Source organism: Plasmodium berghei (genome assembly GCF_900002375.2).
Source record: "Plasmodium berghei ANKA genome assembly, chromosome: 12".
In the NCBI taxonomy this organism is placed as follows: Eukaryota; Apicomplexa; class Aconoidasida; order Haemosporida; family Plasmodiidae; genus Plasmodium; species Plasmodium berghei.
This window is the reverse complement of record NC_036170.2, coordinates 168,611-193,834: the sequence shown is the minus strand read 5'-3', so window position 1 is coordinate 193,834 and position 25,224 is coordinate 168,611. Positions and strand designations below refer to the sequence as shown.

At 22.0% G+C, this 25,224-nt stretch overlaps 8 protein-coding genes across 8 annotated transcripts; 6 read left to right on the top strand and 2 right to left on the bottom strand.

The window, feature by feature from the left end:
- Positions 1-560: 560 nt before the first annotated feature.
- Positions 561-1,201, top strand: PBANKA_1204400 (DNA/RNA-binding protein Alba 3, putative; the record flags this gene model as incomplete). Its single annotated transcript, XM_034566091.1, has 3 exons — positions 561-611; positions 759-921; positions 1,092-1,201. 3 exons carry the CDS (start codon positions 561-563, stop codon positions 1,199-1,201), a joined length of 324 nt encoding a protein of 107 aa, XP_034422722.1.
- Positions 1,202-3,724: 2,523 nt separating this feature from the next.
- PBANKA_1204300 (CCR4-NOT transcription complex subunit 5, putative) lies at positions 3,725-4,891 on the top strand (the record flags this gene model as incomplete). The annotated part of the gene is made up of 5 exons (XM_034566090.1): positions 3,725-3,842; positions 4,068-4,215; positions 4,310-4,370; positions 4,549-4,708; positions 4,821-4,891. 5 exons carry the CDS (start codon positions 3,725-3,727, stop codon positions 4,889-4,891), a joined length of 558 nt encoding a protein of 185 aa, XP_034422721.1.
- Positions 4,892-6,355: 1,464 nt separating this feature from the next.
- PBANKA_1204200 (IMP1-like protein, putative) lies at positions 6,356-7,780 on the top strand (the record flags this gene model as incomplete). The annotated part of the gene is made up of 2 exons (XM_034566089.1): positions 6,356-7,525; positions 7,628-7,780. 2 exons carry the CDS (start codon positions 6,356-6,358, stop codon positions 7,778-7,780), a joined length of 1,323 nt encoding a protein of 440 aa, XP_034422720.1.
- A 512-nt stretch (positions 7,781-8,292) lies between these two features.
- On the bottom strand, positions 8,293-9,996 carry PBANKA_1204100 (conserved protein, unknown function; the record flags this gene model as incomplete). Its single annotated transcript, XM_034566088.1, has 1 exon — positions 8,293-9,996. One exon carries the CDS (start codon positions 9,994-9,996, stop codon positions 8,293-8,295), a length of 1,704 nt encoding a protein of 567 aa, XP_034422719.1.
- Positions 9,997-10,961: 965 nt separating this feature from the next.
- Positions 10,962-11,739, bottom strand: PBANKA_1204000 (conserved Plasmodium protein, unknown function; the record flags this gene model as incomplete). The annotated part of the gene is made up of 2 exons (XM_034566087.1): positions 10,962-11,101; positions 11,193-11,739. 2 exons carry the CDS (start codon positions 11,737-11,739, stop codon positions 10,962-10,964), a joined length of 687 nt encoding a protein of 228 aa, XP_034422718.1.
- A 2,275-nt stretch (positions 11,740-14,014) lies between these two features.
- On the top strand, positions 14,015-16,319 carry PBANKA_1203900 (peptidase, putative; the record flags this gene model as incomplete). Its single annotated transcript, XM_034566085.1, has 2 exons — positions 14,015-14,526; positions 14,732-16,319. 2 exons carry the CDS (start codon positions 14,015-14,017, stop codon positions 16,317-16,319), a joined length of 2,100 nt encoding a protein of 699 aa, XP_034422717.1.
- A 1,202-nt stretch (positions 16,320-17,521) lies between these two features.
- PBANKA_1203800 (DnaJ protein, putative) lies at positions 17,522-19,287 on the top strand (the record flags this gene model as incomplete). Its single annotated transcript, XM_034566084.1, is given in 2 exon segments — positions 17,522-18,774; positions 18,792-19,287. 2 exon segments carry the CDS (start codon positions 17,522-17,524, stop codon positions 19,285-19,287), a joined length of 1,749 nt encoding a protein of 582 aa, XP_034422716.1.
- Positions 19,288-21,122: 1,835 nt separating this feature from the next.
- On the top strand, positions 21,123-24,950 carry PBANKA_1203700 (regulator of nonsense transcripts 1, putative; the record flags this gene model as incomplete). Its single annotated transcript, XM_034566083.1, has 1 exon — positions 21,123-24,950. The coding sequence occupies one exon, from the start codon at positions 21,123-21,125 to the stop codon at positions 24,948-24,950; it is 3,828 nt and encodes a 1,275-aa protein (XP_034422715.1).
- Positions 24,951-25,224: the final 274 nt, after the last annotated feature.

Sequence of the window (25,224 nt, the reverse complement as noted above, 5' to 3'; positions counted from 1 at the left end):
ATTTACATGCACCCTACATATATAATATATCAATATTATTATGACACTTTATTTTTCCGTATCTTCTTTATTTACATATTTAAAATTGTAATAATAACTTGATATTTCTTTTTTTTTTTAATATATTTTTTTCATACGAACATAAAAATTCTATTTTTTATAACTCCATAATAGTATATAAATATATTGCATATACATACATAACAAAACATCAATAAAGCACATTTTGTGGGTAAATACTTTTCTATTTTATTATTTTATATATATGCTTTTATTTGAATGATATATTAATTAAAAAAAGGTCATTTTTAAAAATTTTAATTTTTATTCAAGGGCTTATATTATTTATTTCAAAAAAATATTAACAATTATTACATTTTTTCGCATAAATTTTTTTTTAAAACGTTTTTTATATATACCCATTTATTTACCATTTCTATATTATTATTTATATTTTTTCTATATAAAAATATAATATATATATAAAACTTTCAATAAAATTTACCATAAACTTTAAGTTACAATTTTTTTTTTCTTATAATTTTAACAAAACTATAAAAATGACAAGCACTGAAGATATATCACAAGAAAGAGCTGAAAACTCTATCCAAGTAATAAATTCGTCATTTTAATAAATATCAAAAAAATATATATATTATATATATGCATATACCTATATAATATATTATTGTATGTGTACATTTATTTATTTATCATTATTGTTTTTTAATTTTACTTTTCCTCTTTTGTATATATAGGTTTCCATGACAAAGAAGCCAACATTCTATGCTAGGATAGGAAAACGAATGTTCACAGGAAATGAAGAAAAAAACCCATTTGATGAAGTTATTATAACAGGTTTGGGTAGTGCTACAAAAATTGCAATTGGTGCAGCATCCATAATGGAAAAGGAAGATATCGGTATGTTTATTTCCATATTTCATAGTTGTGCATATATATATGTTCATTAATAGTACACAATTATAAATGCATGTATTGGTTAAGTTTACCCAAAGAATATATGACTTGTTCATAAATTATACCTCATTGAATAACTATTTTATTATTTTATTTTTTTTTTTTTTTGTTAGGCCAAATTATTAAAATTCAAACAGCTTATTTCAGTTCAGATCGAATTAATAGAAGAATACCAAAAATAACAATTGTTCTTAAAAAACACCCAAACTTTGTTGCTAATTAAATAAATTAAATATATTGCACATATATATACATATATGCAATGCAAAAATTATATATAAATATATACATATACAAATATATATACCCAGCAACGTATGCATTTAAAGCATTTATGTGTGTTACAATACATATGCAAAATAAACTCACGGGTTTAGTTTAAAATTATTTATTCCATAATAAAGAGATAAACAAAAAAAATTATGCATGTTCAGAATTATATATATTATTATATAATATTTCGCATGACCTAAAAATATAAACTGAAAAAAAAATAAAAGAAAAAGTATACCACGTAAAGAATGAATTATTATTATAAGAAGACCGTCTTATATATTTTCTTGTATTGAATTGTATGCATATGTATATAATATTATATTATGTATAAATACGTATTTTTCAATCCTTGAAAAAACATAGCAATAGTAAATTTAAAAAATGAAGATAGTAAACGAAACAAAGGAATTTAAAGGAAACATATTATAATATTTTGAAGGGCCAAGGCATATATTTTATATACATAAAATTCAAAGCATTTTTTATATACTTTTTGTTTTTTGTATATATTCATATATGTATGTATATATATGTTTTTTTTTTCCTACATAAAACTTTTAATTTGATTGGTCTTAAACAATTCATATTGTTTGTACATATACAAAAAAAATTGCATAAACATGTTTTGAAAACATTTATGTAAAAAAAATTTTTAATACGAAATATATAAAATTATACATTTCTACACATATGATTCTTATATGTTTTCTATTTTTCACTTCGTTATTGAAATAAGTGTATGCTCCGTATTTCTAAATCATTTTTAAAATGGGGAAAAGGCATAAAAAATATATAAAATGAGGGAAGGTAAATATATAGAAGGTTTTTTAGGTTAAATTGGATGCATGTTTTTTAAAATATTTATACTAATACTTTGTTGTTTTAATTTATAAGTCTTGAAAAATACAATATAAAAATATTTTTATGGAGGAATTATATGAGCACTTTTAAACATGTATGTTATTTCTTTTTTAATAAATTATATATTATAAGAAAGTTAATATTTCTGAAGGGAATATTTTATTATTCATTTTTAAGTAACAAAACAACCATCCCCAGTATATTTAAATGCTTTAATTTACTATCCATAAATTAGAGGAGGAATATTATGTACATTTTTATAATACAAATGAAATATATATGTGTGTAAATCAACATATATTATTATTATTATCATGACTTAAATATGAATATGTGAGGTTATTTATAATACTTATCAATGAAGTATTAAAGAAAATGTAAAACTGAGCGTACATATTCAATCAATGTTAATTTATATTGTAAATTCCAATGTTAAAATTGTTTAATATACAAAACTGAAAAGCATAGTAGAATAAAGTATTTACTTTGTTATTTATTCAGTTCATTCTATTTCTTGATATATATTATTATGCATAAAAAAAACACTCTTGTGTATTATACAATAAATATTCATTTAATAGTCAAGCCGTTATATATTTTTGATACATATATATATTTAGTACAATATATTCAGAATAATGTAAATGGAGCATAAAATATTCATATAAAAATAGAACAACCTTTATGTAAATCTCATTGGTGTTTATTATTTTTTCAAAAAAATAAATCATATGCAAATTTCAAGCTTATGTTTGTTCATGGCATTACCAAGTTGAAAAAGGTTTATACATTCAGTTAATTATAACATTATGTGATTCACAATGTATAGTAAATTTAATGTGTAAAAAAATAGGTAGAATAATATATATATATATAACTTTCTTTTTTATATTCTATATTTACAATTTATTTTTATAAATTTTTATTATGACACCTAGATTAATATAAAAATGTGGAAAGTAAAAGATTGTGTTAATTGCAGAATTTGATAATATGCATATCTACATTTTTTATAAATTTATATTTCCTTTTATTGGTGTTTCGATATTAAATTACAAACCTTAGTGTGCAGACTTTATTAAATTTTTTTTTTAAATACCTTATTCCTATTTCATTCTTGCATATTTTGCGTCTTTAGTATTTTATTATATATGTATACTTATTATTTTACATTCCCCAGTTTTTATTATGATTAATTGGTATAAGATTATTTAACTTTGTTATATTATTTCATGTTTTTTGTATAACATCATGATGGATTTTTTTGACTTTTTTTCTGTACACAAAATATGATACTCATTTTATTAGCCTATCCCTTATATAAATAGCTTATTTTTAACTGACCAAATAATTTTTTAATCATATTATTCTATTATTTCTCTTTATTAAATTATGCATGTATGTATGTACATATATATATCGATTTCTATATTTTTATTTTTAACAAGCACAAGTTTCTTTGAATTAATTGACAACGTCGAAAGGAAATGAACTCGAATGACCTTTGCTTTAATTACCAAAAATAGAAAATAAACAAACTCGAAATATATACATATATATAATATACATGTACCATCACTGGACCTTAATAGTTTAAATTTTGTGAAATATGGACGAAAAAAAAAATGAGGAAGATATAAATAATTCGATAAAACCCAATGAAGAAGTAAAGATAAACAACAATAGTAAACTGTATAAGTCTACTCAAATGTTGTTGGAAAGAAATTGTAAAAAAAAATGAAAGAAAAAACATATAACTATATATGTATACACATGCTTGGATATATTTAACAAAGATGTGTTTTAAATTATATACCTTTTTATATAAAAATACACCCAAAATGTCAAATCTTTATATAAATATATATGTGTGTGTGTTTGTGTCGCAATTTGCTCGCCAAAATATATTTTACCACTTTCTATTACCATATTATTTTATGTACATATTTCAGCATTAAAATTACAAGAACTGATCGAAGGAAGTTATAAAAATTGTATAATAAAAAGTGATAGAGAACAATATAGGCAATACATACCTAGAATGTTATGGGGAAATCCATGTAAATATTTTCCTACAACACCCTTATTGGAATTTCAAAGGTTTTAATAAAAAAAGGAAAATATAAATAATATATTTTTAATGCAAATATATACACAAACATATATATAAATAAAAAATTAATCATTTATTTAGCCCCCAATTATTTGAAAAATTCAATCTGGATACATTATTTTTTATATTTTACTATCAACCAGTAAGTTCTTTAAAACGACAAGTATATATATATATATATAGTTGTTCCTACATGCGCAAAATGAGCTCGATATATTATGACCTAAAAAGATTTATTTATGAACAAGTCATGCAAATATGTACACAATTATGAAAAAAAAAAATGCACACATATGTGCATTATTTTTCCTTCGCAAAAGGGAACTTATCAACAGCATTTAGCTTCGAAAGAGTTGAAAAAAAAATCATGGAAATATCACAAAAAATACACAACTTGGTTTTTCCCTTATGGAAATAATATCCGAATTTCAAATGATAAATCAGAGAAAGGAACATATTTTTCATTTGATTATGAAACGAGTAATAATTACAAATAGCTATATAGCCAAAAATGTTCATGTGAAAACTCTTTATAATTTATTCGTCTATCTATCATGTTTTATATATCTATTATTTGTCCCTGTTTTCTTAGCATGGTCCAACCAACTGAAAGAAAATTTTTTATTTGAGAATATATATCTCGAAAATGAGACATCCATATAATGTGATTACTTGTAAAGATATCCAAACCAATAAAGGAAATATGGCCACACATATATATATATATACAATATAAGAATATATTTATATTTTTTTATTATTTGTATATTTTATGATGTATATAGTCTGTTTTTTTTTTACAAATATATTGGGGTTATATGACCAATGTTTATATTTTATTTTTAATAAATTTTTCTTCACGATTTTCGTCTTTTTTTTTAATTTATACGATAATACATAATTTTAAAAAATAAAAACAAAGTTTCCATATCATTAAGGTACTTATTTAAAATTATGAGAGTAAGGAAAAATAAGCTAAGATATATAGATTATGGCATGTAAATAAAAGCCTGGCTTTAACAACAAAATTAAATTTTTTCTTATTTTGCTTATTTTTATACTATATCACATGAATAAGCTTAAAGTATATAATACTGACGTAATATAACATTAATTGCTTTTATAAAAATATAATAAGTTTTTGTGTCTTTATAAAAATTATTGTTTAAATGTGCATTTAAAACACAATATTAAAAAAAATTGTAGAAAAGACATAATATTTGTTTATTATATACAATTCCTTAATTTATAGAACATTTTGTGAATAAAATTAACTCAAATAATTCACTGTTTTTTTTTATTTTCTTTTTTTTACAAAATTAATAATGCGTATATTATATTACTACAACTGACATATATGATGCAAACATATTTTAACTATAATAAATTTCTTATAAATTGTGAAAAAATTAAAACGTTTTAAAATTTGATTTTTTTTTATATTATATTTATGTATAAGTTTATTTTTCTAAAACCATTTATAATGTAAGCTGAGAGTATTTTCACGCTTATATGAAAATTTTAAGTTTTAATTTTTGTTGTCTTTTTGTGTTCTTTGGAAATTTTAAAACATGCATTAATGTATATGTGCATGCTATTTTTTAATTTTTTTTCTCTATATTATTATTAACAAGATAGACATTATTTTTTTAATTGTATATATTATTGTGTAGGTAACTATAAGACAGTTCATTTTTTTTGGGGGGGGGAGGATGCCTTATTTTTTCAATTTTAGTTTTCTACTACTTTATCCTTAGTATAGCATAGTAGAACAAAAAAGAAAATTTATAATTTTAAATAAAATCCATAATACTTTACACACATAAAACTAAAAAAATTATAATTTTCTTCATAATTTAAAATATATACATGCAAGAAATAAATTCTATAACATTATTTTAAGTACTATGCCAGGGGATATATATTTGTAAGTTTTTTTTTTGCGTGTGGGAGAAATTGTATTTTTTATTTTACTTATAAGAATTTTGTTTGTTTTTAGAGCATTCTCCCTAGGTTATTTTTTTTTTGTTTTTTGTTTTTCGTTTCCTTTTTTCCCATTTCATTTCATCAATTTTTTGTTAAAAATTTGATTAAAAAGTTTTCAATTACAAAGTCATAAAAAAAAGGATGAAAAAAAATGTGAAGACAGTAGAAAGGAGGAGTGGTAAGGATGAAAAAAAAAATACAACAAATAAAAAGAGAAATGCTTCGAAAGATCAGGCTTATAATAAATTAAAAAATAATGGCAAAGAAAATGAAAAAAAAAAGAAGGAAAAGAACAGTATGAATAAGTCGATATACGTGGAAAAGGAATCGAACCCAAAGGACAATAAATTGCAGACTCGTTTAGAAAGGGATCCACCAAAAAATGCAGAAAAAAATGGGGAAAAAAAAACGGGAAAAAAATCGGATAAAAGATATTCCCGAGATGAAGGGAAAACCGAAAAAAATAAAAATATAAATTTTAAACATTCTGAAACTGGAAAAAAAAAAGGAAATTTTTTATGCTGTTTTTGTTGTGGAGGTAATGAGGAAGAATTAAGTGAAATACAAGTTTATGAGGATGAATTCAAATTATTGAACAAGAAAAGACAATCATTGGAAGAAGATGAAGAAGAAAAAAGACGGTTAAAACTGATAGAAGAAGAAGAGGAAGAAAAAAGACGGTTAAAACTGATAGAAGAAGAAGAAGAAGAAAAAAGACGGTTAAAACTGATAGAAGAAGAAGAAGAAGAAAAAAAAAGACGATTAAAAATCATGAAGGAAGAAGATGAAATATTATCCTCAAAAAAAAAAGGAACTATGTTAATAAATAAAGATATGAAAGCTAAGTTATTTACTAAAAAAAAAGCAAAATTAAATTTTCTTGGAGCAGCAGCTGCGCCTACCCCCCCTGAAGAGAAATATTGTATTGGGCCTCCACCAGAAGTAAGAAAAACAACAATAAATGTAAATAAAGGTATATATTTAATTTATAATAATGAAAATAATGGACAACTAGAAATACATTATTCTAAAACTGGAATTGAAGGGCACGGAGTATTAGCATATATATCATCAGAAATAATTCCTGATTTTTATTTTGACTCAAAACATTCCAAACAAATTATATTAAAAAATATTTCTAACAAAATGACAAGTGTATATTTTAATGATTTAAAGCCTTATTATGAATGTTATATAGAATTTATAAAATTAAAAAAAAAATTTAATGGGACTTTGTATTTTCTACCTGCTTTTGAATCTCAACCTCCTCCTCAATTAGACATTATTTTTTTTAATACCCGAGAAAAAAAGGTGGGAAAAAATTTAAAATTGAAAGTGCATGATTTTTACATTTTTTTACAATATTTTTACAATATTTTTACAATATTTTTACAATATTTTCCATTTTTTCAGCTAAGCTATGCCCCTATAGAGAAACCTGTCGAATTTGTTGGTGATATTCTTTTTGTTATACAGAAAGGATTAAAAATATTTACAGAAGAAGTAGAAGTTGAAAAATTGTGTAACTATATGAAATGTTATGGGGCTTTATTAAGTTTGCCTTAAGATTTTAAATTGTAATTTTTAGATATGCAAAGTGGAGAATTTATACTAGGAAGTATATTAGACCATGCATTATGCATGTTGGTTACCTTTTCGTTAATTTTATTGGTATCTTTTATTCGATTGCATATACTATTCTTCGATTCGAATATTCTGTTTTTATAATAATAACATTGACCTATTAGAAGTGCTTTAAATATTGCTAGGTTATTTCGTGCTTTGATATTTATTAATAATTATTCTACACTTTAACAATTTTGAAGTATATGCACTTCATTTTATTTTTTCTCTTTCAAATTCTCCACACCAGTTTATCCATTTATCTATGTATCCCCTTCACGGTAATTTTTGTATGTTCCAATTTAAAACACTTCAACAATGCGTATAAATTCGATTTCAATAATATTTTACTTCCCCCATAATATGTATAGACATTTTAATGGGAAAAAATGGAAAAAAAAGTGGAAAAAAATGGGAAAAAAATAAAAAAAATAAAAAAAAGTGGAAAAATGATACTACACATATGTTTCGTCAATGTGCTTATAATCATCAACATAGTTTAATTTATCTTGGGTCTGATTTTCTAAATTATAATTTTTTTTTTTCAAAGAAAGTTTAACATTAAATTTTGAAAAATTAAGAGAAGACAATTTTTGATTAGGAGTTAATGCATCCCCAAATTCTTCGCCATATTTTTTATTCGACCATAAAGGTTTATATAATGCAACAAGAGCAGGGAATTTTTTCCTCTCATTTTGTAATTCATAAGATTGGTATTTATTATCATTAGGATCTTCACATAATTGATGTGATCGGCCTTCACTTCTTATTTCAGTCATAAAATAATGATACATTTCTGCCATTTCAGATATTGACATATTATTAGAATATGATTCATGTTGTTGTTTAACTGGATATACACACATATTGAGTACTACAGTTTTATTTTGTATTTCATTTTGATTACAGTTATAATCACCCCCTCCAATATAATCAATAGGTTCATGTCTATCCAAAAAATATGAAATATAATCTGAATCATTATTTGGATTAATTATATGATCGAGTAATATTTCTTTAGCTCTTAAATATGCGTGATCATTAATTAATTTAATTTGTTTTGATGAGTATTTTTTTTTACATGAAATTCCAAATAATTCAGTTTTAATTTCATCTATTCTACGTATCTGATCTTTAGTTTTATCACTATGTTTACTTATTTCATGCCATTCAATAATAAGTCTTTTCATAATTTTGTAAAATTTGATTCTATTCCAATTAGCATCTTCAAAATATCCACCAAAAAAACCACGTGCTGCCAATTCCCATTCGATTTTATATTCAGGTATTGAACAAGTTGGTGTTGAATATCCATGAGGAATTACGTGGTTTTCTATAATTTTATGATTCCATGGATAAATAAGATTTGAAAGGTCTTTAGATAAAACAGGATCTCTCCATATTGAATTTAATTGTGTTGTTTCTTTTGCATTAACATAATTCCAATTTCCCCATTGTCTATATTCTAAATCTTCTTCTGTTTCTAAAAATGTTTGATCTTGATTTCCATCTGTTTCAAAATCGAATTGTATAAGTTCGTCAAAATTATAATTTCTCCAACTTATACCATGATCTAAATAATATGGTATTTTTTTATATCTTTGTCTATCTTTACCTTTTTTTAATTTTAATCCTTTTCCATCATAATTTTCTAATCCCCCTTCTATTTTTCCACAAGGTTTTCGTACATCTCTTCTGTGATCTAAATATGCCCATTCACCTTTTAAAAAATTATAATAAGGACTTATTTCTTTTGTTATTGTTTCATGAAAAGGAATACTAATTTCCCAAGGGTATGTTTTTATAGGATCTTCTAAAATATATTTTGTTTTTTTTTCATGAATTGATCCTTTTGGTGCTAAAATCATTTTAATATTTTTTTTTTTTTTTAATATTTTTTGTGTTAAAAAAAATTTTTTTTTTTTTTCTCTTTTTTTACATTTGTTCTTTTTTATTGCATTCCCTGTTTCGATGATTTTCAAATTGACAGAATCGAGTTTCCTTATTTCTGTGGATTTATTTTTTTTCTCATTTTTCTTAATTTGGGTTTGGGGTCGAAAAGATGCCTCTTTGGTGGAATAATAACGATAGTTTCTTAAATTGACTGAGTTTATATTACCCAACATAATTATAAAAAAAATAAAATAGCATATTTTCATTTTGTTTTTATTCTCATTTTTTAAAAATGTAATGCATATATTTATGGCTTATTAGTATGTGTTGGTATATTCGAATGGTCTTGTTTTAGTTGCTTTTCCTGAGTTGTCTTGATTTTTTGTGCTTTTTATTCTGCTTCCTTTCCATTTTCTGTTATTAGCACATGTACACCCATGAATGGTTGATTGAATTCTACTTATTGACAATTTTTGAATTACTAATTCATACTTTTTGTGTAATAGCCAATATCTGTATACTTCATAAGCTCCTATGTTTCAATAAATGTATTGTTAGAATACAAAAACAAAACAAAGAACTATTTATATGAATAAGTGGTAATGAACAATCATAATAAATAGATATATTGGAATTGATAGCTAGCTGATTCTGTACTATTACAGAAATTTTGAAATCGAATTTGGAGCTTCAAATCTTAAACAAAAAAATAAAAGAACAAAAAAACAAAAAAAATACAATAAACTTGTATCCAGAAAAAATATATAAAAATTTAATTGAATTAATAATTATGAAATAATAAGGTAGGGAAAGAATTAAAAAATAAAAATATTTGTGTGCATATAATTTTTTTTGCAAAATTTTTGTAAAAAAAAAAAAACAGTATGCATTTATGATGATATGCAGTTGTATGTTATTTAAAGGGTATTTTATAATTAAAAAATAAAAATAAAAATAAAATAAAATAAAATAAAATAAAATAAAAAGAGAAATGTAAATAATATTATGCCAAAAATTAAAAAAATAAAAACTAAACAAAGGAAGAGGTACAAAGAATGTACAACAAAACATTGTAGTAAAATGTTGAAAAAAAAAACTAATAAGATCGAATAAAAATTAATAAAAATAATTAAATTAGAAGAACAACGGAAATTAATGGATTGAATGAAAAATTAGTTAATTTAAAAAAATAAATATAAAGGTCTATAATGGAATAATTACAAATAACTATTTATGCATTGAAATCCATGGTAAAGGTTCCATATGTCTGATCGTCAAATAAAAAGGATTTTTTCTCAAGATCTTTCTTAATTTTATTTTTTAAAATAATTGACGTTCTAATACAGCTAAATACGTAGTTTATTTTTTGCCCTAAAAATGGAAAGTGCGTATTAAGAAATGTTAAATAAAAAGCAATATAAAAAAAAAAAAATATATATATATATATGCAATTATATCATACCTGTGAAAAAAGTGAGAACAAATTTAACAGCCGTGATTGTTATAATTAGTTTCATAATATAATTAAAATATAAAGTTTTATTTGAAAAATATATCAATTGGGTATTAAAGGTTATATTTGAATTTAAGAAGACTGATAATAAAATTGTTAATATAATATAAAATAATAATTTTAAAAAACACCAAACACTTAAAATAAAAAATGATTGGGATGACTTTTGCAATATTGGTGAGCTATCATAGGAATATCCATATATACTTTGAGTTGTTAATAATATAACTGTTATAAATTCAGATATTGAAAATATAAAAATTATTTTAATTATTATATTTATATTTTGTATATATGTTACAAATAATAAATTTAATAAAAGTTCAAAAATATATATAAATAATAATATACTCCATAAGACATATAGGAATGTTTTTGTTTTCATATTTTTATAACTTTCAATATTAAAATTTAATTTGTTTATCCCAATTTTCCATTTATTTCTTCTATCGTTGTAAACATTATAAAAATGTAAAAGCTCTAAATTATCAGGCATGTTTGTTTTCCTTAAAAAAAATAATGAAATAATATTTGCAGTAATAATTTTTGGGGTTGTCTTATTCGTTTTGAAGTTTTGTTGTCTGGCTCGTATTTTTATTTATTTGCTTGTTTATTTTTATTATTATTTTATGGTTTCTCGTGTTTTATTGTTTATTTTTTTTTCAAAATAGTATTAATCCTCTTTTATTTTATATATTACAAAAATGAAAGTTCTTATTCTAATTGTAAAAAAAAAAAAAAAGAGAAATAAAGAAAAAATGGGAATAAAAAAGGCATAAAAAACTGTTTTCCAATACTCATTGTATTATGGAAAACTATAATTTTAAGGATAGTTTTGATAAAAAAAATAAATAAAATCACTAATTATAGAAGTATGCAAGTATAGAAATAAAAATAATATATATAAGTAACAATAGCTAGCGATCTAATATTTATTTATATATTCATCAAAATTTATATTAGATTTACAAATTAAAATAATGAGTGCGTATGTATGCATTTGTGGGATTATACCTTTTCATTATTAATTATTTTTGGAAAGATCTATGAAACATTGGAAGGAAAATTCTAAGCCGCTTCAAAATGTGCGCATAAGTATATGTCTATAATATAGTGTGTATACTTTTTGTCGATAATATTTGCTTTACTTTTTTTTTTTATAGATTAATTTGGTACATTTTACTATTAATAATGATAGTATTTTAATATTTTTGGGGGGATGTCGTGGTTAAATATATATGTCCATATTTTATGAATATTTCTGAATAAATTATATTTCCTTTGAACTCGTTAAGAAGTTGTATATATTTTTTTGAATTACAATTTCACTGATTAATTAATTGTTTGTTAATAATGCATATGTGTACATATATACATATCTACGCATTATAAATTTACATTTTTACCTTTATTATAATTAACCGTCTTATTAATATATATAATTCGAAAACAAAAATTCAGAACGAAAACATATATATATACATGTACAATTCATAATTTTTTTAACGTTACAAGATACAATTGTTAAAAAAAAAAAATATCCTATTTAAATATAAATATATTCAATATGCCAAAATAAAATTATGCAATTATGTGCAACCAAAGAGCAACATAAAAAAGATAATATCATGTATGTATATACAATTTTTCTACATAAAATATAATAGTGTATATAACGAAAAAAATTATTATAAAAATTCAATTTAGTTGTACATGATTAAAAAAGAAAAAGATATGAGAGTAATGTTTTATGAGAAAATTTATTTTGTCCGATTTTAAAATTGATGAAATAATTTTATTCTTTGGAAGATGGAATTGTGGAACTAAGGGAATTCAAGGAAAACATTAAAAACAGGCATTTAAATAAGTTGTATATTTTGCGAAATATTAAGATATTCATATTTACATAAATAGTGTGCATATATATTTGTTTTCATTTAGTTATTGTCATTATCACCATTATTATTATCATCACCATTTTGGGTATTTACATTTTTTTCAAACTTTAAATAAAATTTGTACAAAAATAAATTATTAACACTACGTTTGAAACGTGGTATAACAACTGTTGGTTAAAAAATTTGAGTTAAATACAAACTTGTTTATATGACCATAAATGTTATAATTTTTATATAAAAAAATATATTGTTTTTAGGAAAAAATGTGGAACAATTTAATAAATTCTGAGAAAGTGTGTAACTAATGTAATAACGCTATTTTTTTGAAGAGTTGTTTTTAAATTAATTTTTTAATTTGAATATATAGGTTAAGAAAAATGGAAAATTATGCATTTCCTTGTTCTATATAAATGAATGGTGATGTTATTTTTTCCTTCCACACCTTCAAACATATAAATATTCCTGGATTATTTGTAAATTTTTTTTAGTGAGGAATTATATACGTAATAATATTAAAAGTGTTAATAATTATAATTAGGATAAAAAAGGATTATTATTATTTTTTTTTTTCTCTTTTCCATGCATAATAGAAAGTATATTAAAGTAAAATAAATAAAATTGAATTAAAATAAAAATAAAATTAAATATAATATGATGAAAAATAATATTATTTAAAAATATTGATAAATATGAAAATATAGGTTTTTTTCAAAACATCCCATTATACTAAAATGTAAAGGGGAAAATGTATTGGAGAATTATGGACTATATAATAATAATGATAAGCATTATTAAATGATGGGAGGTTTTATGGAGTTATAAATATTTGTAAACAAATATGCATATGTTGTAAAATAGAGAGACATTAATAAAATGGTGAATTTTAATAATTTTATAAATAAATGCATTTTCCTATTTTTTTCAAATATTCTCAAAACTTTTTATGGGAATGAAAAAAAAAAATTGTATAAGGAAATTATAGATAATGTCAAAAACTCTAAAATAATTAATTTTCCTATAGACAAAGATTCAGTTAATTTTTTTTTTATTTCATGTGAAATTAATAAGCTTCTTAATATAAAAAATAAAATAATTAATGATAATATTCAAAAAAAAAAAATCGTAGAAAACTGTTTTAATCTATACTATTTGTTAGCTACACACACAAAATTAAAAAAGGAAACATTTTGTAAAAAAATAATATTGGAATATATTGAAGAAAATATTTCTAAAAATATTTGTAATAATAATGATCAGAAACTTGATGAAAAAAACATTCCATATAGTATACGTATAAGAAACAATAAATCGTTGGGGAACTTATTTAATGAATTGAAAGAAGATTGCTCAAAATATTTGAAAAAAATTAACAATGTTAAAGTTAGGTATGTAAATATATGATCACATTTATGTATTACATGGTGTATCCAATTTATATTGTGTTTATAACAAACGCTGAAAAATTTTTATATTACTCTCCTTTAGTTTGATTAACCATTTTCAACGTGCATTTGTTCGATCTGTCTAGTGTTTTATTTCGGCTATTTTGATTGTTTTTATTATTTTGGATTTTTGTGCTATATTTCTTAGGTATTTAATAATAGACAAAAACGAAATAAAAATAGACGAAAAATGGAAAAAAAATCATGAATACACTTTTAACAAAAATAAATTGAAAATCCCGATAAGTAAATATAATTATGAATATATTTTAAATGGGGTAGAAGAGTCTGAGATTCGAAAAAAAGTACTTGAGTTACTTAACAGGCCTTATAAAAGTTTAAATTTAAATAGCGATGTAATAAATATACTAAAAAAAAGATATGATCTAGCTAATAAATTAGGATATAAAAATTGGGGACATTATTCTATATCACAATTTACAATGGAAAAAAATAATTATGAAAATATAGAAAAGTTTCTTAATATAATTAAAGAAAAAATAGAAAAAGATTACGATAAAATAATATATGATATATTAAAAATAAGTAATTTTAGCAAATTTAACAATAAAAATAATAAAAAAAATTATTGGGAAAATAATGCACACAAACTAGCCATTTATGATTGGCATTATTATTACAATAAAATTATGAACAAGTCAGATGAATATTTGATAAATACCTATTTTCCACAAAATATAGTTTTAAAAAATTTTATGGAAATTATTTCAAGAATATATAATTTTTTTTATGAAGAAATTCAAAATGTGGAAATAAAAAAAAAATGGCCAAAAGATAGTATAATATATAAAATAGAACGGTACCAAAGTAATGTGAAAAGGGGAAGTACATTAAATAATTATGAAAATAAAAATATGTCTAATAATGTATTTTTAGGATATATATATATAATTCCATATATGGACATAAATTTTAATGATTATTTTAAGATTCCTTCAATGAATTCTCTTCCCAATACATGTTTAATAAGCCCAGGGCATGTATTAATAGATTATAAATTTATTAGAACGGTACCTATTAAAAATAAATTATTTAGTTCTTCTGAAATATTAACATTATTTCATGAATTTGGGCATGCATATCATTTATTATTATTATCAAATAATTTGAGTTTATCAAATTTATTTAACATTCCCTTAGATTATGCTGAATTTTTTTCGCATATAAATGAGCATTTAGCTAATAATTATGATATAATTCGTATATTGTCAAATAAAATTGATAATAATTTAAAAATAAGTGAAAATTTATTTAAAACAATTAAATTTGATTGCTCAAGACTTTCTAATATATATTCACATTCTATTATAGATTATGTTGTACATGGCATTAATCCACATTTGTTTTTTTCAAGCACAATTAATAATTCTGAAAACGGGAAAGATAAAGAAGAAGATAACCTATGTAATTTTTATGAAATGATTGAAAAATATTTTCCTTATAAATTTTGTTCATTTTATTCAATACATTCTACTAGTTTTCCATATCATTTTTCAAGTTATTATTCTGGGGCTGTTTTAAGTTATTTATTTGCAGAAGCACGCGTCCTTTTAAATAATTCAACTAATAAAATTAACTTAAAAAAAAATAACACATTAGTATCTTTTCAGAAACAATTTTATGATATAATGCTTAACAATTTTAGAACAGAAAATTATCCTTCCATTATAAATAATTTAATAAATTCGAAGAAAAGTGGAAATTTTTTTAAATAGCTAAATTCTTAGCTTCATTACAAATATTGCACATTTTTTTGTTTTTGTTATATATGCACATAAGTGTGTTTCCTGCTACTTCTGCGCAATTTTATCAAAGGATATGGTGAATTAATGAGCATAAAACAAATTATAAAATAACATTTAAAATAATATAATATTTAAAATAAAATAAATTCTTTCGAAATAAAATTATATTTTTAAGAGGAAAATAGTTTATCTGTTTGTGTTAAAATTATATATGTTTTTTTATGAACAACCATTTAAAAAGTATTACAAAAATTATAATTTCGGAAAAATGAATAAAGAGCGTATATAATAGAGATGTTTTGTATACTTTTGCCCACTAGTTACAAAATAGGTGAAATTAATAACTTTGTTTTAAAAAAATAAACTTGAAATAAAGTTTTATTAAAAATTTGTCTTCAATTTTTTTTTATCGTTGTTTTGTATGCATATAGTAATGTAAATATAAATATATGAGAATTACAACATCAAAAAAATCGTAATATATTAAGATTAAATAAAAAGGAATTTTAATATTTACTTATATAAAAAAATAATATTTTTGTATTTGTAAGATTGTGATAATTTTTTTTTATTTTTAAATATAAGAATTATAGTTATGGCAAAATTAAGCTAATTTTGTTTAATTTTTTTATATTAAAAAAATTATTTATGTACATTTATTATTGGTGTTATATTTTCTTTTTTCCGAATGAATAAGCGAAAAAATTAAGAAAATAATTTTTGGATATATATTGTTCAATCTTATTTGAAGTATTATTAGTAATTCCTGCTAATTTACATTGAATATTTTCGAAAATCTTTTAAGAATATTATCATTTGTAATTAGCATAAATATATATATTATGTAAATGGTTTTTATGTAACATATAGAAAATCCTTGTTTGGAGAAAAAAAAATGCAGCCTACTCATTTGCTGGGAATGTATATATATGAGTGAATATAATTTAGTGTTAATAATTATGGATGCTTATTTTTTTCCAACTAAGTATATATAACTAGTTTGTAGGAAAAGATAAAAGATAATACTGATGTAAATAAAATTAATATGTTTGTTGGATTAAGCCCATATATACTTATACAGAAGATTATATAAAAAATTTTATAGACTCAAAAAGGCACACATTTGCATATCTCCATATTTATTGTCCAATATTTATTCCCAATGTGAAAAAATGGAAGAAAAAGAAACGAACATTGAAAAGTGTCAATGTTATTATGAAATATTAGGAGTTGAAAAAAATGCAACAATTGAAAATATAAAAAAAAATTATAAAAAATTAATTTTAAATTACCATCCTGATAAAAATTCACATTGTTCTGAAGAAGAATTAAAAAAGTATACGCATATTTTTAGAAAAATTCAAGAATCTTATGAGTGTTTAATTGATGAAAAAAGACGGAAATGGTATGATATTAATCGCAATAAAATTATAAAAGGGGGAGAAGAAAAAGAAGAAAATCAAACTAACTCATATAGCAATTATAAAATTAATATAAACATATGGGGGTATTTTAATAATAACTGTTTTAATGGATACGATGATAATTGTGAAAAAAGTTTTTATAATGTTTATAGAAAATTATTTGAAGATATTATAAAAGAAGAAAATGAAGAATTAATAAAAATAAATAAAAATAATAAAGATAATAAAATTAATGCTCCAAGTTTTGGTAATTCTAAAACACATGGGAAAGATATTGATGAATTTTATGAATATTGGAATAATTTTAGTACTATCAAAAAATTTGATTTTTTTAATGAACATTTAAAATCATATGAATTTGAAAATAGACATACACGAAGAAATTTAAAAAAAGAAAGTGAAAAAAAAAGTATAAAAGAACGAAAAAATTATAATGAAAATATAAGATCATTAGTACAGCATTTAAAGCAATATGATATTAGATATTTAAATAGAATTGTAGAAATTGGAGAAGAAAAAAGAAAAAAAAATGAAGAAAAAGAAAAAAAAAGAAAACAACAATTATTAGAAAAAAAATTAATGTTTGAAGAAAATAAAAAGAAATGGGAAGAAGAACAAGCAGGATATTATGATGAAGAAATGTTGGATCATAATGAAAATAAAAGAGAATTTATTTTTAAAAATGATAAAAATAATAACCACTTTGAATATTCTCAAAATTATTATGAAAGCTCTGGAAATGAATATTCAAAATATGATTCAAATGTGAACAGAAATGATCATATAGATCATCTTGATTCTGAAAATGTCGTAAAAGAAAATATTATTTATCGATGTGAAGTGTGTAAAAAAAATTTTAAAAGTATGAAACATTATAATTCACATGAGAAATCCAAAAAACATATATCAAACTTTTTGAAAAATACAAAAAATTATAATTTGAATGATATATTTGGGGATATTGGAAATGCAAAAATAACAGATGAAGAAATCAAGGTGCAAAAAAAAAAAAAAAAAAAAAAAAAAAAAAAAAAAAAAAAAAAAAAAAAAAAAAAAAAAATCCCCAAACTTTTAATAATATAGAAAATAGTGAAAACTCTTCGTCCATAAATTTAATGACAAATGATGATTATTTATACAAATACGCGAGTAATAAAAAAAAAAATAAATTAAAATTTTTGGATGAAGAAGACATTGTAAAAGATAATAATTCTTTAAGTAGTTCGGATGATAAAAAAAAAAAAAAAAAAAAAAAAAAAAAAATTGAAAAAGCTGAGAAAAATAAAGACCAATTTAATAATTTTGAAGATGTGGATATAACAAAATGTAAGAATAATCCTACAAATATTACAACAAATGATAATTCTAAAAATTTTAAATGTCAAATATGCAACCAAACTTTTGATTCAAGAAATAAATTATTTGAGCATATAAAAGCAGAGGGTCATATGGCTAATCAAATTTATGTAACACCCTCTAAAACAAAAAAAAAAAAAAAAAAGGAGAATAAATAATATATAATTTGTTATTGTTTGATTTTTACGAGAATTAAAAAAAAAAATTTTAATTATGCTTCATTATTTTTTTTTGTTTTTGTTTTGTATAATTTATTACAAAATTCATTTTTTTATAACATGTGTCAAACCATCAATATTTTTTAAAAAGATGAAAAATCTTGGCATGATTAGTTAATTTGAGTTTTATAAAATAATTGGAAATACACAAATATTATATATTTTATTAAAAATAAAATTTTAATTATTTTATAACTATACGGTTTATTTAATTTTTATCCGTTTTATTATTCTCTATATTTGTTTAGTACCCAATTATGTTTCCATATTGTACATAATATACACATATGCAAATACAAAATTTATCGCATCTCATTATTTGATCTTTTGTATGTATAGACACTATTTGTAATGGTTTGTCTTATTTATCCACTTTTTCAACTTGTTTATTTTACCATTTCTACTGTTTTGACAGCAAATAATATATTATTCTTTTTTAATGAATTGAACTTGTTAGACATGAAAAAGAATGAACAAAACAATGCAGGCATATGAATATATATTTGTTTATAATTTATAATCTTAATCATTAAATAGTACATATTTTTTATTATAAAAAAAAAAAAATGGATAAGACGAAACTTATATTAGCTTAGGAATAATATTATATATATTGGTATTTTCATATATGCTTGTATGATATTGAAATGTTTGATTGGAAATATAATATATATTTTTAGTTTTATTTACGCAACAAAATAACAAAATAAATAAAAATAAATTAAAGAAAGATTAAAAAATAATAAGGATGTTTTATAATTTTTTTTTGTATATTATATGTTTAACATTGATATCTATAATTAAAATAAAGAAGAAATTTTTGTGTTTATTTTATGGGGAAATATTATTCACATGAGGAAACATACTAAACATATGTGTATATTCAGGATATATAATTAATATTAAAAAAATAAAAATACATAAAATTTAAAGGAAAAGTGCATGAATTCATAATATTATGTTATTATAAATACATGTGTGCATGTATGATTTGAGAAATGTTTATAGGAACATACAAACTCTACATTAACCTATTACATTATTTGTGTACACAAATATATATATATATATATATATATATATATATATAATATATAATGTAAAAATATATTATATGTGTATGTACTAACATATAATATGCAACCTTTCTTTTATTTGACATAATAAATAAATATTCTTATTTAAAAAAAAAAAAAAATAATATTTTCGGGGCATATAGTTAAAGGTTTTTTTTTTCTTCTCCATTTTATTATTTTTTTACATTTTTACAAAAGATTATGTTTTGTTGTTATTGTTTACATATTTATCCTTTCTACCTTTTTTTTTTTTCAAACAAATTTTATATTTTAGAAAAAATAAAAGCCGAAATAAAGGTGTATATATATATCTTAAGTAAAATAACATCCATATTTGTTTGAAAAATATGAAAAAGGGAGATATATAAATATAATTATAGATATATAAGTTGGGTATAATATGTTAAGAAAGTGATATATATATTAAAATACAAATAATTTACAATATTTTTCAAATAGGATAATATGGTTATAAATATAATAAAAATATGCAATAAATAACATCATGTGTGTATATATTTAATGCCATTTTATTAACATTCTATAAAATTGTAAAAGATGTGTATATATTAGAAGCATAAATATAAAAATAATATTATATATAGACATATACACATAAGCATATATTAAGGCCCTGGTTTATATATTTGTCCGATTTTGTAGTATTTTATTTCAAAGTTTGGGAAAAGTAAAAGGATTATGAATAAAACACGGAATTGTAGCCAAATAGATGTAGACAATTTATGTGATCTGTATAATATAGGGGATAGAAAAAATAATAAGAATAAAAATAATGAAATATGGAATTTTAATGATTTGTTTGAATATGAGAATGAGATGAAACATAATAATAATGATAGAAGATCTACTTATGAAAAAATAAAAAGCACAGAATATATAAATAAAAAAAATTCAAAGAAAAATAATAATTCAAGTAATTATTTGTGTGAATTATCTGAGAAAAAAAGGTCAAATTTTGATATAGATGAAAATAGAACCCACAGATTGGTATCATTTTCAGAAACATGCTCAGATGTAGAATCATATCCCATGTCATGGAATGAATCACATATAAGAGGTTATAGCGAATCGAGTGTAGAGTATATGAATAAAGAAAATGATAAAGAAGGAATAAATTTAAAGAATGAAAAACATTATTTTGATTCTGAAAATGAAGAAATAAAAAATAAATGTGAGGATATTTTGAGTGATGAATATATTCGAGATAATAAAATAAAAAAAAAATTAAATAAAAAAAAAGGAAAAAGAAGAGATGAAAATTATTATTCCCAAAAAAATGTAAAAGAATATGGAGAAAAAAATAATAAAAGTGTAACAAGCATTTATGAAGGTAGTAATGATGATTCTGAAAATGACCAATTAAAATATTATAGATGTAGATATTGTGAAATAGATTATATTGATAGTGTTGTTCAATGTAATACATGTGAAAGATGGTTTTGTAATGGATCCTATGGAACATGTGGAAGTCATATTGTTACACATCTAGTTCGATCAAAACATAAAGAAATAAAGTTACATAAAAATAGTATCCTTGGAGAAACTATATTAGAATGTTATAACTGTGGATGCCGAAATGTTTTTTTATTAGGATTTTTACCAACATTAGAAGAAGGGGTAGTTATTATTATATGTCGAGATCCGTGTTTAGGATATTATATTTCTATAAATAATAAAAATGGTAAAAATGGTAAAAATGATAAAAATGATAAAAAGATGATGAAAAAAGAAATATCTAGTCAAGATGAAGAGAGTGAAGGGGAATCAAAAATAAAAGAATGCAATTTAGAAAAATGGCAACCAGTTATAGAAGATAGATGTTTTTTAGAATGGCTTGTAAATATTCCAAGAAAAGAAGATGCAGAAAAAAAAGGTAAATTAACAACATCAGTAAATGTAAATAAGTTAGAAGAATTTTGGAAAAATAAAAAAGATGTATATATAAATGAGTTAGATTTAAAAATATTAGATGATGAACCCAAAAAAGTAAAATTAAAATATACAGATGCAATAGATTACAAATTAACATTTTCTCCATTAATTGAATTAGAATCAAATTATGATAAATCAATAAAAGAAGGGCATAAACAAACTAATGTTAGAATAAGATGGGATGTCGGATTAAATAAAAAAAGATATGCACATTTTGTATATATCAAAGAAGAAAGCGAATTAAGAATAGTAATAGGAGATGAATTAAAAATATCATATGTATATCCAAATGGTGATATATGGAGTTGTGAAGGGCATATATCTAGATTAAATACTAATGAAGAAATCGCATTAGAATTAAAAGTATTATATAATATTGATGGACCATGGAATTATAATATAAACACAGGATTTGTTGTTGAATTTGTTTGGAAAAGTACTGCTTATGATCGTATGCAATTAGCTTTAAATGAATTTGCTTTTAATTCATTTTCATTAAGTGGCTATTTATATCACAAATTATTAGGTCATGATATAATTGATGAACCTATAGATTATAATAAAAAAGAACTTAGTTTAAATAATGATAATAAGAGATATAATTATAACAAAAAAACAAATGATAATTTATCTACTTATAAAATTGTAAATTATTCTGCTCCTAATTTAGCTCCATTAAATCATTCGCAAATAGATGCAATTCAAAAAAGTTTGAATTCCCCACTTTCATTAATTCAGGGTCCACCTGGAACTGGCAAAACATTAACATGTGCAACATTAGTATATCATATGCACAAAACGAAAATGGGGGGAAAGGTTTTAGTTACTGCTCCAAGTAATGTAGCTGTTGATCAATTATCTGTTCGGATTCATAGAACCGGATTAAAAGTTGTAAGGTTATGTGCAAGAAGTAGAGAATCTGTATCTAGTATAGCCGATTATTTATATTTACATAATCAAGTAAAATTACTTAAAACAAATATAGGAGAAGAATTAAATAAATTATTAGAATTAAAAGAAGAAGTAGGTGAATTATCTCAAAAAGATGAAAATAGATTAAAAAAATTAATTTTACATGCAGAATATAAAATTTTAATTGAAGCAGATGTAATATGTACTACATGTGTAGGTGCAATGGATAAACGATTAAAAAAATTCCGTTTTAATCAAGTTTTAGTTGATGAAGCAACTCAATCAACTGAACCTGAATGTTTAGTTCCATTAGTTACAGGAGCTAAACAAATAGTATTAGTTGGAGATCATTGTCAATTAGGACCTATAATTGTATGTAAAAAAGCAGCAAGTTCTGGATTAGGGAAAAGTTTATTTGAACGGCTCATGATGTTAGGTATTACGCCGTTTAGATTAGAAGTGCAATATAGAATGCATCCATGTTTAAGTGAATTTCCATCTTATGTATTTTATGATGGATGTTTACAAAATGGAATTACATTAAAAGAAAGAGAGTATCCTTTAAAAAATTTTCCATGGCCCAATTCTAAATACCCTATGTTTTTTTACAATTCTAATGGGCTTGAAGAAATGTCTGCATCTGGAACGAGTTACTTAAATAGAAATGAAGCACAAAATATGGAAATATTAGTGAGAGCTTTATTAAATTCTGGATTAAAAGCTACACAAATTGGTGTTATAACTCCATATGAAGGACAAAGAGCATATATTACTTCACTTTTTCAAAAAAATATTTCTTATCAACATTGTTTAGATATCGAAGTTGCATCTGTAGATGCATTCCAAGGACGAGAAAAAGATTTTATTCTTTTATCATGTGTACGATCGAATAAAAAGTTAGGAATTGGATTTTTAAACGATCCGAGAAGATTAAATGTTGCATTAACAAGAGCAAAATATGGATTAATAATTTGTGGTAATGCAAAAGTTTTATCTAGACATCATTTTATTTCTAAAGAAAAAATAAATTCCAATGAAACTATTACAAATGTAAATTCAGTTTGGATTAATTTGTTAAATCAATTTAAAAAAAAAAATTTAATTGTAGAAGGTTGTTTATCCAACTTAAAACCAATCACAATTAATATTCCAACTCCAGTTAAACAACCATCGAAATATATAAATTTTGATTATTTTCACGATTTGAAAAATATAAGTAGCAAACTATATGATAAGGAAATAAATAGATATACAAGAGGTGATGGAAATAGTAAAGGCAACTATAAGTTTAGATATCAAAGAAATAATTCTCTTTTAAGTCAAAATATGTCAAATAGTAGTATATGTAATGAGTCAGTTATTGATCAAGATATTTATAATTTTATTAATGAAAGAAAAAGAAAAAATAAATATTCCCTTAATTCTTATATTAGTAATCTTAGTCAGCTTTCTCAATCCAATGGTAGCATATATGATGATATTCTCAACTTAAATGGGATCAATAGTTCTGAAAGTATTGAGGATGGTGATTTTAATCACATAAGTTGGAATTTTAATGAAAACAAGATTGATAACAAAATTAGTTCGAAAAATGAAGACATATTTCCATATTTATTTTATCAAAATAACGATATCAATCGGCAAAATAAGAATATTCATTAGTTATAATAGTTTGGTGATCCCCAAATAGGCGATAAAAATGAAGGTGGCAAAAATAAAGGCAATAAAAATAAAAACACGTTTGAAAGTTTATCATATCCAAGTAAATTTTTGCAAAACCGTTCGATCATTATGACCGATTTTTAAGACCCCATCATTTTTAGAGCTCATAAAATGAAAAAAGCAGAAAAAACAGAAAATTGTAAAAATGTGTAACATAGAAAACATATGAATAGTGAGCAGACGAATGTACATACATATGTGTGCATTGAATAAA